This window comes from Nicotiana tomentosiformis, chromosome 2 (assembly GCF_000390325.3).
Source record: "Nicotiana tomentosiformis chromosome 2, ASM39032v3, whole genome shotgun sequence".
NCBI classification, from domain to species: Eukaryota; Viridiplantae; Streptophyta; class Magnoliopsida; order Solanales; family Solanaceae; genus Nicotiana; species Nicotiana tomentosiformis.
In genome coordinates, this window is record NC_090813.1 from 140,380,714 (window position 1) to 140,398,863 (window position 18,150).

General features: G+C 42.7%; 1 protein-coding gene across 1 annotated transcript; it reads left to right on the forward strand.

Annotated features, from left to right (window-relative positions):
* Positions 1-14,725: 14,725 nt before the first annotated feature.
* Positions 14,726-15,148, forward strand: LOC138905730 (uncharacterized). Its single transcript, XM_070194253.1, has one exon. The coding sequence runs from the start codon at positions 14,726-14,728 to the stop codon at positions 15,146-15,148; it is 423 nt and encodes a 140-aa protein (XP_070050354.1).
* The last annotated feature ends 3,002 nt before the right edge of the window (positions 15,149-18,150 follow it).

Below are 18,150 nucleotides of genomic sequence, written 5' to 3' on the forward strand. Positions count from 1 at the left end.
TCCACCAATAGCTCCAGTTGGAGGGCAGGCACCTGAGATGCCTGTTACTGCACCAACCCTCCAGGAGACTCTTGCCTAGTTTCTGAGCATGTTCAGCACCTTGGCTCAGGTAGGATTGATACCACCTGCTCCTGCCACATCTCAGGCTGAGGGAGAAGCACAGACTCCCGCTGCCCGTACCCCAAAGCAATGGGTCCAAGTCGACCAGGTTTCTGAGGTCATACCGATTTAGCCGGTAGCTCCATTTCAGCCCGAGGTTAGGGTAGCAGCAAAGGCTCGAGAGCTACAAGAAGTACCACCCTCCTACATTCAGTGGCTTGGCGTCAGAGGATGCCCAGGGTTTTCTTAAGGTGTGCCACCGTATCTTCGGTACTATGGGTATTGCGGAGTCTAGTGGGGTTTCTTTCACTACGTTCCAGCTTAGAGGAACGGCCTATCAGTGGTGGCGGGCATATGAGTTGGGTGGTCCGGCCGAGGCAGCTTCACTAACTTGGACTCAGTTCTCAAATATGTTCTTGAGGGAATATGACCCCTAGAGTCTCAGAGATGCATGGCGCGCAGAACTTAAGTTCTGTTTTTCAGATTTTTATTCATCGCAATCGCGGAAATTCGTTCGCGATCGCGTAGAACAAAATTTGTCCAGGTTCGTTTAACACTACGCGATCGCGTATAAGGCCATGCGATCACAGAGAACAATTTCTCAGCCTTACGCGATCTCGTACAGGTTTATGCGATCGCGTAGCACAATTTCGGTGCTTTAGCTTCTGCCTCATTCCTTCTTCGCGATCGCATCTTTGAGCTTGCGTTCGCAGTGCACTGGGAGCTAGCCTTTTGCATTCGCGTGCCTATCTTCGCAAACGCAAAGAGTAAAACTCATGGCTTAAAATTTTCTCTTTGCGATCGCAGGAATGGCTTCGCGATCGCGAAGCACAATGCACCAACTGACAGCAGAAGCTTAAAAACCAGATTTTCTAAGTTCAAAATCATCCTGTAGCCTATCCGAAACTCACCCGAGTCCTTGGGGCTGCAAACCAAACATGCACTCAAGTCCTAAAACATCATACGAACTTGATCGTGCGATCAGATCGCCAAAATAACACCTAGAACTACGAATCATATATCAAATCAAAGTTTTCAAAAAAACTTTAAAACTTATATTTTCACAACCGGACGTCCGAATCATGTCAAATCAACTCCGATTCTCACCAAATTCGGCAGACAAGTCATAAATATTATAGTGGAACTATACCGGGCTCCGAAACCAAAATACGAACCCAGGGTCAATATATCCAATATCAGTAATTTCTTAAAAATCATTAAGCTTTCAAGCTTTTAATTTTTCATTAAAATTCCATATCTCGGGCTAGGGACCTCGGAATTTGATTCCGGACATACGCCCAAGTCCCAAATCATGATACGGACCTACCAAAATTGTCAAAATACTGATCCGTATCCGTTTTCTCAAAATGTTGATCAAACTCAACTCAGTTGAGTTTTAAAGCTCTATTTCATATTTTAATCTATTTTTCACATAAAAACTTTCCAGAGAATTGTACGGACTGCGCACGCAAGTCGAGAAATGATAAATTGTGCTTTTCAAGATCTTAGAACACAGAATTACTTATTAAATTTAAAGATGATATTTTGTGTCATCACATTTTCCACATCTAAAACAAACGTTCGTCCTCGAACGGCGTTAGAAAAAAGTACCTGAGCTGGTGAATAAGTGTGGATATTTACTCTACATGTCCGACTCGGACTCCCAGGTAGATGCCTCTACCGGCTGACCTCTCCATTGCACCTGAACTGAAGGATAACTCTTAGACCTCAACTGTCGGACCTGCAGGGCTAGAATAGCCACCGGCTCCTCCTCGTAAGTCAAATCTTTGTCAAATTGGACTGAGCTGAAATATAACACATGGGACAGATCACCATGATATTTTCGGAGCATAGACACATGGAACACTGGATAAACCGCTGATAAACTAGGTGGTAATGCAAGCCTGTAGGCTACTTCACCCACCCTTTCAAGAATTTCAAAGGATCCGATATACCTAGGGCTCAACTTGTCCTTCTTTCCAAACCTCATTACACCTTTCATAGGTAAAACTCAGAGCAATATTCTTTCTCCAACCATGAATGCAATATCACAAACTTTGCCTAGACTGAGCTGTGCGAAGTCGATCCTGAATAATCTTGACCTTATGCAAGGCATCTTGTACCAAATCGGTACCTAATAACCGAGCTTCTCCCGATTCAAACCAGCCAACTGGCGAATGGCATCGCCTTCCGTATAATGCCTCATATGGAGCCATCTGAATGCTCGACTGGTAGCTATTAGTATAAGCAAACTCCTCAAGTGGCAAGAAATGATCCCAAGAACCTCCAAAGTCTATAACACAAGCGCGAAGCATATCTTCCAATATCTGAATAGTGCGCTCTGACTGTCCGTCTGTCTATGGATGAAATGTTGTACTCAACTCCACCCGCATGCCTAACTCACGCTGTATAGCCCTCTAGAAATATGAGGTAAACTGCATACCTCGATCTGAAATAATAGACACGGGTACACCGTGAAGGCGGACAATCTCACGAATGTAAATTTCAGCTAACCTTTCTGAAGAATAGGTAACTGCCACTGGAATGAAATGTGCTGATTTGGTTAACCTGTCCATAATGACCCAAACTGCGTCAAATTTTCTCTGAGTCTGTGGCAGTCCAACAACAAAATCCATAGTGATACACTCCTATTTCCATTCAGGAATTTCTAACTTCTGAAGCAAACCACCAGGTCTCTGATGCTCGTACTTAACTTCCTGACAATTCAGACACCGAGCTACATATTCAACTATATCATTTTTCATTCTCCTCCACCAAAAATGTTGCCACAAATCTTGATACATTTTGGCGGTTCCTGGATGAATAAAATACTTGGAACTATGTGCCTCTTCAAGAAATAATTCACGAAGCCCATCCACATTAGGCACACAAATACGACCCTGCATTCGCAGAACTCCATCACCGTGCTGCACCGTGTCCTTAAGGACAAGTAAATGAGGATCATCATACTGCCTCTCTCTGATGCGCTCATATAAAGAAGACCGAGCGACTGTGCAAGCTAGAACCCGACTGGGTTCTGAAACATCTAACCTCACGAACTGATTAGCCAAAGTCTGAACATCTACAGCTAATGGCCTCTCACCAACCGGAATATACGCAAGACTGCCCATACTCACAGCCTTTCAACTCGAAGCATCGGCCACCACATTGGCCTTTCCGGGGTGATACAAAATGGTGATATCATAGTCTTTCAACAACTCCAACCATCTTCTCTACCTCGAATTAAGATCTTTTTGTTTGAACAGGTACTGAAGGCTACGATGATCAGTAAATACCTCACACGAGACACCGTAGAGATAATGCCTCCAAATCTTCAGCGCATGAACAATGGCTGCCAGTTCTAAGTCATGAACATGATAATTCTTCTCGTCAACCTTCAACTGCCACGACGCATATGCAATCATCCTACCATCTTGCATTAATACTGCACCAAGTCTAATGTGAAATGCATCACAATATACTGTATACGATCCTGAGCCTGTGGGTAATACCAACACTGGCGCCGTAGTCAAAGTAGACTTGAGTTTCTGAAAACTCAACTCACACTCGTCTGACCATCTGAATGGGACAGCTTTCTGGGTCAGTCTGGCCAATGGGTTTGCTATAGATGAAAACCCTTCCACGAACCGACAATAATAACCTGCTAAACCCAGGAAACTCCGCATCTCTGTAACTAAAGTAGGTCTAGGCCAATTCTAAACAACCTCAATCTTCTTAGGATCCACCTTTATGCCTTCTGCCGATACAATATGCCCCAAAAAGGCAACTGAGTCTAACCAAAACTCACATTTTGAAAACTTGGCATATAACTGATTATTCTTCAAAGTGTGAAGCACACTTCGAAGATGCTGCTCATGCACCTCTCGACTGTTGGAGTAAATCAAGATATCAATAATGAATACAACCACAAAAGAATCCAAATATGACTTGAACACCCGATTCATCAAATCCATAAATGCTGCTGGGGCATTTGTCAACCCAAATGACATCACTAGGAATTTGTAATGCCCATACCAAGTCTGAAAAGCTGTTTTAGGGACATCAAATGCCCTAATATTCAACTGATGGTAACTAGACCTCAAATCGATCTTCTAAAATACCTTGGCACCCTGAAGGTGATCAAATAAGTCATCAATTCTTGGCAGCAGATATTTATTTTTGATAGTAGCCTTGTTCAACTGCCGATAATCTATACAAATCCGCATAGAGCCATCTTTCTTCTTTACAAATAATACTGGTGCACCCCAGGGCGAGACACTGGGTATAATGAATCCCTGATCAAGCAAGTCTTGCAGCTGCTCTTTCAATTCTTTCAACTCTGGCGGGGCCATACGGTATGGTGGAATAGAAATGGGATGAGAGCCTAGAGCCAAATCAATACAAAAGTCAATATCTCTGTCGGGTGGCATCCCCGGCAAATCTGCAGGAAATACTTCTGGAAATTCATGAACAACTGGTACTGAGTCCATAGAAGGAACATCCGCACCAGGATCGCGAATATAAGCCAAATAGGCTAGACACCCTTTCTCTACCATAAGCCGAGCCTTTATATAAGAAATAACCCTGCTGGCAGAATGACCAGGAGTTCCTTTCCACTCTAATCGAGGTAACCCCGGCATATCTAGGGTCACTTTCTTGGCATAACAATCCAATATAGCATGACAAAGGGACAGCCAATCCATACCCAAGATGACATCAAAATCTACCATATCAAGAAGTAGAAGATCCACACTAATCTCAAGATTACCAATAGTAACCACACATGAACGATAGACATGATCTACTATAACAGAGTCTCCCACCAGTGTAGATACACACATATAAGCACTCAGAGAATCACAAGGCACAACCAAATATAAAGCAAAAAAGGAGGACACATAGGAATAAGTAGATCCTGGATCAAATAGAACTGAAGCATCTCTATGGCAAACTGGAATAATACCTGTGATCGCAACATCAAATGACTCGGCCTCAGGCCTAGCTGGAAAAGCATAAAATCGGAGCTGGGCCTCACCACTCTAAACTGCATCCCTGGGACGGCCTCTAACTGGCTGGCCTCCACCTCTAACGATCTGACCTCCACCTCTAATGGCCTGACCTCCACCTCTATCTGCCTGACCTCTACCTCTAGCTGGCTGAGCAGGCGGTGAAGCAACCAGTACCGGTATGATGGCACGAGAATCTTGCCGAGATCTGCTACTCGCCAATCTAGGGCAATAGCTCCTGATGTGACCAATGTTCCCACACTCATAACACCCATCCTGATGCCGTGGCTGCTGAAGCTGAAGCTGACCTAAATGGGCTGGATAACTGCTGTAGTAACTCTGGAGTGGCGGTGCACTGATAGGAGGTGAATGTGCACTAAATGCTGGTTGTCCATAGTAAGGCATAATAGGACCGTGACTCACTGAAGCTTCGGGAGATGTATGAAGTGCTGAATGAAATGGTCTGGGAGGATGACCCCTACCAAAATTAACCCTCTCTCCAGACGAGGAACCACCGAAACCACCAAAATGATGAGGTCTCTTATCAGACCTCTGCCTTTTTTCCTGTGCAAGAACCATCTCTATCCTCCTTGCGACATTAGCAGTCGCCTGAAAAGAAATATCACTTTCGGTCTCCTTGGTCATCTGAAGTATGATAGGGTGAATGAGTCCCTAAATAAACCTCCTCACTCTCTCTCCCTCCGTAGGTAGTAAAAGGAGAGCATGACGGGACAAATCCACAAAATGGGACTCATACTGAGTAACAGTCATACTGCCCTGCTGCAGATGCTCAAATTACTTGCGGAATTCCTCTCTCAGTGTGATAGGGAGGAACTTCTCCAGAAATAGCTGAGAGAACTGCTCCCAGGTAAGTGCAGGCGATCCGACTGGTCGCGTCAATGTATAATCTCTCCACCACCTCTTGGCGGAACCCGTCATGTAAAATCCAGCAAAATCAACCCCATTGGTCTCAACTATACCTATGTTCTGCAGCACCTCGTGGCAGTGTTCAAGATAATTCTGTGGATCCTCAGAAGGTGTACCACTGAAGTGAACTGGAAAGAGCTTAGTAAACTTATCCAGTCTCAATAAGGCCTGAAAAGACATGGAGGGCCTATCACCGGTCTATGCCGCAACAACTGGCTGAACTACCCCAACTGGCAGGGCTGCTGGAGCCTGATTCTGGGGAGCCATCTGCTCCGGAGCGGCAGTAGTGGGAGTTTGTGCTCCTCCCCCAGCCTGTGAGACGATTGGTGCCACTGGAAATGTACCATTCTGGGCCACGCCCTCCATAAGACTTACAAAACGGACTAGAGAGTCCTGAAGTACTGGAGTGGCTATGAATCCATCCAGGACCTGAACTGGTCCAACTGGTACATTCTAAACTGGAACTTCCTCCTGAAGATCCACCTAAGGTTCTATAACAGGTGCAACTGCTCGAGCTCTAGACTGAGCTCTACCTCTGCCTCTGCCTTGACCTCTAGCACGACCTAGGCCTCAACCTCTACCCATGGCCATAGTTGCCACCAGGGGCTATGGTCCCTGTCCATCGGTAGAGGTATTACATGTTCTCACCATCTGCGAGAGAATAAGAGTAGAATGATTCAATCATCGATGATAGAATAAATTCGCATGACAGAATAAGAAAGAAGTGATATTATTCCTAAACTTTATAGCCTATGAGAGATAAGTACAGACGTCTCTGTACCGATCTTTCAGACTCTACTAAGCTTGCTCGTGACTCGTGAGACCTATGTAACCTAGTGCTCTGATACCAACTATCACGACCTGAAATTCTCACCTTCGGACCGTGATGGCTCCTAACATTTCACTTGCTAGGCAAGCCAACGTTAGAATAATATTAACCAATTTTTAAACAATTTTTAAATTTATTAATAACAAAGAATGTTGCGGAAGTAAAGTATGAAATATAGTGAATAACCCATAAAAACAACGGTGTCTAAATACCATCCCAGAATTTGGTATCACAAGTGCACGAGCTTTTGGAATAATACAACTAAGGGCCTGAATAAAATAAAGCTTTCTGGAAATAAACACACAGCTAAAGTAAAGTAGACGGGGACTTCAGAACTGCGGATGTCGTGCAGTTATACCTCAAGTCTCCTCTGAGTACCTGAAATCTGAGCAAGTCTATGGTACGCCGCTGGGACCAACTCCAAAATCTGCACAAGAAGTGCAGAGCATAGTATCAGTACAACCGGCCCCATGTACTGGTAAGTGCTGAGCCTAACCTCGACAAAGTAGTGACGAGGCTAAGGCGGGTCACTTACATTACATGTACGCAATATTAGTAACAACAACAATAATAGAAATAAATCAAGTAACTCATTTATAATAATTGAAGCCAATTCAGCAATCATAACCAATTATCATTTCCATCAATTCTGTTGCAGCGTTCAACCCGCTCTCACAATATATTCACATTCAATTCTGTTGCAGCATGCAACCCACTCTCACAATATATTCACATTCAATTCTGTTGCAGCGTGCAACCCGCTCTCACAATATATTCATTTTCAATCCTCTCATATAATTATTTTTAATCAAGTATATATATTGACTTTTAAATAAGTCTATTGCGGCGTGCAATCCGATCCCCAAAATATTGACTTTTAATAAGTCTGTTTCGGCGTGCAACCCGATCCTCCAATATGGACTTTTTAATAAGTCTGTTGCGGCGTGCAACCCGATCCCCCAATATGGACTTTTAATAAGTCTGTTGCGGCGTACAACCCGATCCTCCAATATATCCATTTCAATCAATTCTGTTACGGCGTGCAACCCGGATCCTCCAATATATCCATTTACCAATTCTTATAGAATAAATTTCCCAAATAAATGCAACAATTAATATTAAATTATAAGACAACAAGCATACAATAATTATGATTTAATTATGAAACAAACCATGACAAATACCAAATTATTATGGAAATCAGGGAGAAAATAGGCAGTTTAATATTTAATATGCTAAATGTCAAATAACAATTAAGACACGTAATTCAAATAGCATGTAACAATTAATGCAGGAATTCAAGAATTAATATTTGACAAAGAATAGGAGAGAAACAATTATTATAATAATTAATTCATGATTTAAAATAATTTATTATTTTTCAAGTAATTATGCAAATAATTAATTTGACGACATATAGACACTCGTCGCCTCGCCTATATGTCGTTCACATGCATTTCACATAACAAATAGTTTAAGGGTTCTATTCCCTCAAGTCAAGGTTAACCACGACACTTACCTCACTTTGCAAATTCCAATCAATTACTCGACTACAACTTTTACTTTTAAATTTGTCTCCAAAAGCTTCAAATCTATTCATAAATAATTCAATATACTCAATACGAATCATAGGAATTAATTCCATATGAATTTACTAATTTTCCGGATAAAATTCCAAAATTCATTAAAATATTCGACAATGGGACTCACGTCTCAAATCTCGGAAAATATTATGAAATCTGAACACCCGTTCCGATACGAGTTCAACCATATAAAATTTATCAAATTCCGATGTCAAATGGACCTTCAAATCTTAAATTTTTATTTTTGGAAGATTTTATAAAAATCGGATTTTTCTTCCATAAATTCACGGATTCATGATATAAATGAGTATGAACTCATGAAATATAATCAATATAGGATAAGGAACACTTACCCCAATGTTTTTCCATAAAAATCGCCCAAGAATCGCCTTACCCGAGCTCAAAAATTGGAAATGGTTGAAAATGGGTCGAAACCCCATTTTCAGAACTTAAGTTTTGTTTTTCAGATTTTTATTCATCGCGATAGCGGAAATTCGTTCGCGATCGCGTAGTACAAAATTTTCCCATGTTTGTTTAACACTACGCGATCGCATATAAGGCCATGCGATCGCAGAGAACAATTTCTCAGCCTTACGCGATCGCGTACAGGTTTATGCATTCGCGTAGCACAATTTCGGTGCTTCAGCTTCTGGCTCATTCCTTCTTCGCGATCGCAGCTTTGAGCTCGCGTTCGCAATGCACTGGGAGCTAGCCTTTTGCGTTCATGTGCCTATCTTCGTGAACATGAAGATTAAAACTCTAGGCTTAAAATTTTCTCTTCGCGATCACAGGAATGGCTTCACGATCGCGAAGCACAATGCATCAACTGACATCAGAAGCTCAAAACCCAGATTTTATAAGTTAAAAATCATCCCGTAGCCTATCCGAAACTCACCCGAGCCCTCGGGGCTCCAAACCAAACATGCACCCAAGTCCTAAAACATTATACGAACTTGCTCGCGCGATCAGATCGCCAAAATAACACCTAAAACTACGAATCAAACATCAAATAAAAGGAAGTTTTCAAAAAAACTTTAAAACTTATATTTTCACAACCGGACGTCCGAATCACGTAAAATCAACTCTGATTCTCACCAACTTCGGCAGACAAGTCATAAATATTATAGTGGACCTATACCGGGCTCCAGAACCAAAATAAGGACCCGGGGTCATTAAGTTTTCAAGCTTTTAATTTTTTATCAAAATTCCATATCTCGGGCTAGGGACCTCGGAATTCAATTCCGGGCATACGCCCAAGTTTCAAATCACGATACAGACCAACTAAAATTGTCAAAATACTAATCTGGGTCCGTTTATTGAAAATGTTGACCAAAGTCAACTTAGTTGAGTTTTAAAACTCTATTTCACATTTTAATCCATTTTTCAAATAAACACTTTTCGAAAAAATTGTACGGACTGCACATGCAAGTCGAGGAATGATAAATGGTACTTTTCAAGGTCTTAGAACACAGAATTACTTATTAAATTTAAAGATAATATTTTGGGTCATCATAGTGTTTAGTTTTGGTTTCTGATGAGTTTCGGAATGAGATGGGACACATAATCCCTAAGTTAAGGTTTAAGTTGAAAGAGTTGACCATAGTGTAGAAGACTCCGAAATAGAGTTTTGATAGTTGCAATAGCTCCGTATGGTGATTTTAGACTTAGAAGTGTGTACAGATGTTGATTTGGAGGTCCTTATGTCGTTTCGGCGAGAATTTGTGAAAGTTAAAAAGTTGACGGTTTGGAAAGTTGAAAAGTTTGACCGACAGCTGACTTTATTGATATCGGGGTTGGATTCTGATTTTGGAAGTTGGAATAGGCCCGTCATGTTATTTATGACTTGTGTGCAAACTTTGAAGTCAATCGGACTTGTTTTGGTATGAATCAACATTTGTTTTGGAATTCGGAAGTTGATAGTTTTAATAGGCTTGAATTGGGTTACGATTCATAGAATCAATGTTGTTTGATGTAATTTTTGGCCTCGAGTATGTAGGTGTTTCTAAACTAGTTGGTATATTCGGACGGGTTCCCGTGTGCCTCGGGTGTGATTCGAATTGAATCCGGAACCAAATTGGACTTAGTAACTATTGTTGAAGCTGCTAGTTTTCTTCTATTGTGGTTTCCTTCTACACGTTCGTGATGGTTCTCCCGCGATCGCGTAGAGTGTTCAAGGCTTTCTGTAATTTTTTCCCTTCGCGTTCACGAAGGTGAGGATGCGATTGCGAAGGTTGTTGTACTTATTCATCGCAAATGTGTAGGGTAGATCGCGTTCGTGTATAAGGAAGGCAAGGCTGGGGGCTGATGAAGGTTTGTGATACGCATTCGCATGGCCTTGGAAGTGGTCGCGTGGTGGAGGCAGATTGTTCTTCGCGTTCCCGACTAGTTTCACGTGATCGCGAGTCTTTGTCCGCGATCGCGATAGAGGGCGACTGGGCAGCATAATTTAAGTTTCAAAACCTGGGTTTCACCTCATTTTTCATAATTTGGACTTAGAGAGCTCGGTGTGAGGCAATTGTTCGAGGGTTTTTCAACAAAATCATTGTGTTAAGTGATGCTAATCCAGATTGGACTATATTTCATGAATCTATTATTTTTTTCATCATCTAATTAGTGATTTGAGTTGGAAATTTGGTGAAAAATTATGAAACCTTCCTAGACTAAATATTCAGGATTTGAAAGGCGATTTGAGGTCGAATTTGAGTAACTCTTGTATGGTTGGACTCGTTATCGAATGTATGTTCGGATTTTGTAATTTTGGTCGGGTTTCGAGACGCGGGCCCGGGTGGACTTTTGAGTTAACTTTTTATTTCTTTGCAAAGATCGTAACTTTATTATACGAAATAGTTTCCTATAGTTTATATTTATGGTATGAAGTTGTTTTGGCTAGATTCGTGCCGTTCGGAGTTGGATAATCGAAGGAAAGGCCTACTAGTAGATTGAGTTAGCGTGTATTAAGGAAAGTGTCTTACCTAACTTTGTGTGGGGAATTACCCCTTTGGAGTAGTGTTGTTTTGAGATAATTGTGATGTGTGGAAGCCATGTACGGAAGGTGACAAGTGTGTACACACGCTAAATGTGGAAATTTGTCGATTTTAGCCATGTAGATTCCTTTCACGCATTAATTGAGTTATCTTAACATGTTATATTCATCATCATTAGTCTATTTTTGCATTCTCTACTTGTCTTATCTCTTGTTAATTGCTCTACATGTTTAGTTGAAGTTCTTGTTTCCTTTATTCCATATTCATTATATAACCGTTGAATTCTCTACTTGAAGTTGTTATTCTTGGAATATCTTGTTGTTAAAATTGGTATTGAGGTATAAATGCCGTGATTCACATTGAGGACAAGTGTTAAGTTGTGAAATACTATTCTTGTTGAGTTATTCACTTCCAGTTATTATTGTTGAGACTCTTGTGTACATTGTGTTTGAGCCACGGGCTATCTATTGTGATAACACCGTTGTTGTTGATTTCTTTGGCAAGTTGTGATATTAGGCACTTGAGGTGCGATTTGTAGTACGTTGTGATATTCATATGTATGTGGTGGTATAAGGTTTTGGGGTTAAAACGCATGCAGTGGGATAAGGTGGCCTTGATACACGTGTTGCTAGTAGAGGAACTACTTGAAGCCACGCGGTATGATAAAATGGGCTAAAACGCGGGGTGCTATTTCGGGAAAAATGATTTTCAAAACTAAATGCAAGGCTCCCGCGGTGATATAAGGAAAGATTGTGGATTATTTTTGTGATTTGAGACTACGAGGAGGTACCTCGGTAGTGACTCTTGTTGGTACTTCTATATTACTTCACTTGTGTTTGGTTGTTTTGTTTCCTTGACTTAACATTTCTTATTTTTTTCCGTGATGTATTATTTTCCTTGATTCTGTGTAGTTAATTTTGGCACATTCCTTACTTGTTTCATTTCCATTATCATTATTATTGCACCATTAAATTGTTCGTCTTGTTTCTTATTTATTCCGGTAGGGCATTGACCTGATCTCATCACTACTCTACTGAGGTTAGGCTTGGTACTTACTTGGTACCTTTTTGGTGTACTCATGCTACACTTTTGCATATCGTTTTGTGCAGATCCAAGTACATCCAACTAGTCTAGGCACTAGCGAGAGCTCAGCTTCGGAGACTTCAAGGTATACTTGCCAGCGTCTGCAGGCCTCGGAGTCCCCCTCTACCTAGACTATTATATTTCCGTATCCTTTTATAGACATTGATGTAGAGGGATATTCAGTAATACTATATTGAGCTTGTGACTTGTATTCGCCGGGTTTTGGGAAGTTGATATGTTTAATTGCGGATTTCCTTCATGTTATGTTAAGTTATTGAGACTTGAATCATAATTTCAGTTATTTCTGCACTAATATTAGGCTTACCTAGTCTAAGAGACTAGGTGCCATCACGACATCCTACGGAGGGAAATTGGGGTCGTGATAACTTGGTATCAGAGCTCTAAGTTCATAGGTGTTATGAGTCATAAACAAGTTTAGTAGAGTCTCGCGGATCGGTACGGAGACGTTTGTACTTATCTTTGGGAGGATATGGAACTATTAGAAAAAGTTTCATTTCTTTGATTCCTTATCATGCAAATTTGTTGACTTCGGAATTCTAAATATCTGTCTGTCTATTCTCTCTCAGATGATGAGGACACACACAGCTGGATTTGATGATCGGACACTCGCGCCCCCTGCCAGAGCCACGAGAGGTCGGGGCTGGGGGAGAGGCTGAGGACGGACATGTGGTGCAGCCAGAGCACTTACCCGAGCTACTACAGAGGAGCCACCAGTAGCTCTAGTTAGAGGGCATGCACGTGAGATGCCTGTTACTACCCCTGCATTTCAGGAGACTCTCGCCCAGTGTTTGAGCATGTTTGGCACTCTAGCCCAGGCGGGGTTGATTCCACTTACTCCTGCCACATCTAAGGCCGAGGGAGGAGCATAGACTGCCACAGCCCATACCCTAGAGTAACGGGTCTAGGTTGAACATGTACCAGAGGTCATACCAGTGCAGCCGGTTATCCCAGTTCAACCTGAGGTTAGGGAAATAGTATCTGCGGAGGAGAAGATCAGGCTCGAGAGGTACAAGAAGTACCACCCTCCTACTTTGAGCTGCTTAGCTTCAAAGGATGCATAGGATTTTCTTGAGTAGTGCCACCGTATTCTCCGTACTATGATTATTGTGAAGTCGAGTGAGGTTGCTTTTACTACGTTCCAGCTTAAGGGAACGACTTATCAGTAGTGGCAAGCGTATGAGTTGGGTAGCCCAGCCAAGGAAGCTTCACTCACCTGGGCTCAATTCTCAAAGATGTTCATGAGGGAGTTTGTTCCCAGAGTCTTAGGGATGCATGGCGTGCAAAGTTTGAGCAGTTGTGCCAGGGTGCTATGACCGTATCAGAGTATGCAGTGCAGTTCAGCAAGTTGTCCAGACATGCACCTGTATTAGTTTCCACTGTTAGAGAGCAAATTCGTCGATTATCGAGGGGCTCAACCCTGGTATTAGATTCAGAATGGATTGAGAGTTGGAGACTGATACCCCATACCAGCAGGTAGTGGAGATCGCTAGGATATTGGAGGGTATGTGGAGTCGGGAGAGATAGGAGAGGGAGGCCAAGAGGCCTCGATATTCTAGCACATAAAGTAATGCCCTGTACCCTAGTTGCAGCCCATCATTGTATAGGCTATATGAGTCATCTTGTTCATTCAGCACTCCTAACTTCCAACGGTGTTCCAGCCACTCCCAGGTCTCAGGTCGCCCATTATGCACTGCCACTGTCTAGTCACCTCCTGCACGAGGTGTTTTTAGCGTTCATTCCAGCCCACCAGGCCCGAGCCAGTTCCAGTATCCATGTCCTCTGAGAGCTTGTTTTGAGTGTGGTGACACTCTTCATATAGTGAGGGACTATCCCAGACTCAAGAGAGGTCCACCTCCACAGACTACGGAGGCCCCACATATTCCACAGGGTCCTCAGGCTTCTCAAGTCATTGTTACCGCACTAGCTGCCACTCCACTTGCACAACCAGCTAAATGTGGAGGTCGGGAAGGTAGAGGTCACCCTAGAGGGGGAGGCTAGGCCAAATGTTGTGCTATTCCAACTAGGACAGAGGCGATTGCATCCGACTCAGTTATTACAGATATTATTCCGGTTTGTCATAGAGATGCATCAATCTTATTTGATTCAAGCTCCACTTATTCCTATGTATCGTCTTACTTTGCTCTATATTTGGGTATAACCTGTGATTCCTTAAGTTCTCATGTCTATGTGTCCATGCCTGTGGGAGATTCCATTATTGTTGACTGTGTGTATCTTTCGTTTATAGTTGTCCTTGGTGGTTTTGAGACCAGAGCTGATCTACTGTTGCTCAGTATGGAAGATTTTGATGTTATTTTAGGCATGAACTGGTTATCGCCCTATCATGTTATTCTTGATTATCACGCCAAGATGGTGACGTTGGCTATGCCAGTTTTGCTGCGGTTGGAGTGGAAGGGTACTTTGGATTACGTTCCTAGCAGGATGGTGTCTTTCCTTAAGGCAAAACGGATGGTTGGGAAGGGGTGTGAGGCATATCTAGACTTTTTGAGAGATGTCAGTATTGATACTCCTACCGTTGAGTCAGTTCCGGTAGTGAGAGACTATCCAAATGAATTTACAGCGAATCTTTCAAGCATGCTGCCCGATAGGCATATCTAGTTTGGTATTGATTTATTGCCGGGCATTCAGCCTATTTCTATTCTACCATATCGTATGGCCCCAGAGAAGCTGAAGGAGTTAAAGGAGCAGTTGCAAGAGTTGCTTGATAAGGGTTTCATTCGGCCCTGTGTATCACCTTTGGGTGCTCCGGTCTTATTTGTAAAGAAGAAGGATGGTTCTATGCGCATATGTATTGATTATAAACAGTTGAACAAGGTTAGAGTGAAGAACATGTATCCATTACCACACATTGATGACCTATTTTATCAGCTACATGGTGCTAGAGTTTTCTCAAAGATTGATTTACGGCCAGGCTATCATCAGTTGAAGATTCAGGAGCCGGATATTCTGAAGACTGCCTTTAGGACTTGTTATGGTCATTATGAGTTCCTTATGATGTCATTTGGTCTGACCAACGCCCCAGCAATATTCATGTACTTGATAAACAATGTATATTAGCCCTATCTTGACTCATTCGTCATTGTGTTTATTGACGACATCTTGGTGTACTCCCAGAGTCGGGAGGATCATGAGCAATACCTAAGGATCGTGCTTCAGACCTTGAGAGAAAAGAAGTTGTATGCAAAAATTTAAAAGTGTGAATTCTAGCTTGATTTGGTGGCATTTTTGGGTCATGTAGTGTCGAGTGAGGGGATTAAGGTAGATCTGAAGAAGATTGAAGCAGTGTAGAGTTGGCCTAGACGATCTTCAGCTATTGAGATCCGATGTTTTCTTTGTTTGGAAGGGTATTGCCGTTATTTCGTAGAGGGTTTCTCATCTCTTGCTGCTCCTATGACTAGATTGACCTAGAAGGGTGCTCCGTTTAGATGGACCGAGGAGTGTGAGGAGAGCTTTCAAAAGCTCAAGATTGCTTTGACTACAGCCCCAGTGTTGGTGTTGCCTACAGGTTTGGGGTCTTACACTGTGTACTGTGATGCGTCGCGTGTTGGCCTCAACGCGGTGTTGATGCAAGACGGTAGGGTGATTGACTACGCGTCTAGACAGTTGAAGGTATATGAGAAGAATTATACTATACATAACCTTGAGTTACTAGCTATTGTTCATGCCTTGAAGATTTGGTGGCATTATTTGTATGGGGTCCCTTGTGAGGTCTATACCGACCACCGGAGCCTACAACATCTGTTCAAACAGAAGGATCTTAACTTGTGGAAGCCGAGATGGTTAGAGTTGCTTAAGGACTATGATATCACCATTCTATATCATCCGGGGAAGGCCAATGTAGTGGCCGACGCCTTGAGTCCTAAGGCAGGAAGCTTGCACAATTTAGCATATCTACCGATAGGAGAGAGGCCATTAGCATTGGATGTTTAGGCCTTGGCCAACCAGTTTGTTAGATTGGTATGTTTCGGAGCCAAGTCGAGTTTTGGCTTGTGTGGTTTCTCGGTGTTTCCTATATCATCGTATTAGAGACCGTCAGTATGGTAACCCCTATTTGTTGTTCTCAAGGACACGGTTCAGCATGGTGATGCCTAGGAGGTCACTATTGGGGAGGACGATGTGTTTCGGATGTAGGTCAGGCTATGTGTGCCTAATGTAGATGGTTTGCATGAGTTGATTCTTCATGAGACCCATAGTTCGCGGTACTCCATTCATTCGGGTGCCGCCAAGATGTATCAAGACTTGAGGCAACACTATTGATGGAGGAGAATGAAAAATGACATTGTGGAGTATGTAGATTGTTGCCTAAATTATCAATATGTGAAGTATAAGCATCAGCGGCCAGGTGGATTGCTTCAGAGTCTAGAGATTCCATAGTGGAAATGGGAGTGACTTACTATGAATTTTGTTGTTGGGATCCCACAGACTCAGAAGATGTTCGATGCAGTATGGGTGATTGTGGATAGGTTGACAAAGTTGACTCATTTGATTCTAGTGGTGACTACTTATTCTTCAGAGGAGCTGGCTCAGGTATATATTCACGAGATTATCTTACTTCATGGCGTGCCGGTATCCATCATCTCAGACCGGGGCACTTAGTCTACATCACGATTCTGGAGGGTCGCACAACTTGAGTTGGGCACACGGGTGGAGTTGAGTACAACATTCCACCCTCAAATGGACGGACAGTCCAAGCGCACCATTCAAATATTAGAGGATATGCTTCGTGCCTGTGTGATGGAGGTTGGGGGTTCTTGGGATCAATTCTTGCCGCTTGTGGAGTTTGCCTACAACAACAGCTATTAGTCGAGCATTCAGATGTCTCTGTATAAGGCCATATATAGGAGGCTGTGTCGATCTCCGATGGATTGGTTTGAGCTGGTTGAGTCTAGGCTATTGGGTACTGACCTAGTTTAGGATACTTTGGAGAAGGTTAAATTGATTCGAGATCGACTTCGTACAGCCCAATCTAGAAAGAAGAGTTATGCGGCTCGGAAGGTTTGCGATGTTGTATTCATGGTTGGGGAGCGGGTCTTGCTCCAGGTTTCGCCCATGAAGGGTGTTATGAGGCTTGAGAAGAAGGGCAAGTTGAGCCCTAGGTATATCGGACCTTTTTAGATTCTTGAGAGGATTGGAGAGGTGGCCTACAATGGCCTCGTCATTTGACTCTTTGGCACCATACTGGAACCTGAGGCTCGGTTTCCTACCTAGATTGGTAATAAGGCTTTCGCTCCGTAGACTAGAGAGAATGGGGTCGCCTTGATACTCTACTTCGAAGTCGTACAGTATACTCTACTTTGGGGTTGCCTTCCACTTTCCTTTCGAACCGGTCAATCTCTTTTTTAGGTTTTGGATTATAGTTTTGTTCTTCGATTCCTCTTGCCCATTCCCACTATGGTGGTAAGGCGTTGATAATATCTTCTTGATCTTGTGGTCTTCGAAAAACTTACCTACCTTGCTGCCGGTGAATTGTTTTTTGTTGTCTCAAACGATCTCGACCGGTATGCCAAATCGACAGATTATGTGATCCCATATGAAGTCAATGACTTTTTTCTCCCAGACCATCTCGAACGACTGAGCCTTGACCCATTTGGAAAAGTAAT

What these genes read in the sequence shown, in the direction of transcription:
- LOC138905730 (XM_070194253.1), top strand. Translation starts at nt 14,726, where the DNA reads ATGCCTGTGGGAGATTCCATTATTGTTGACTGTGTGTATCTTTCGTTT.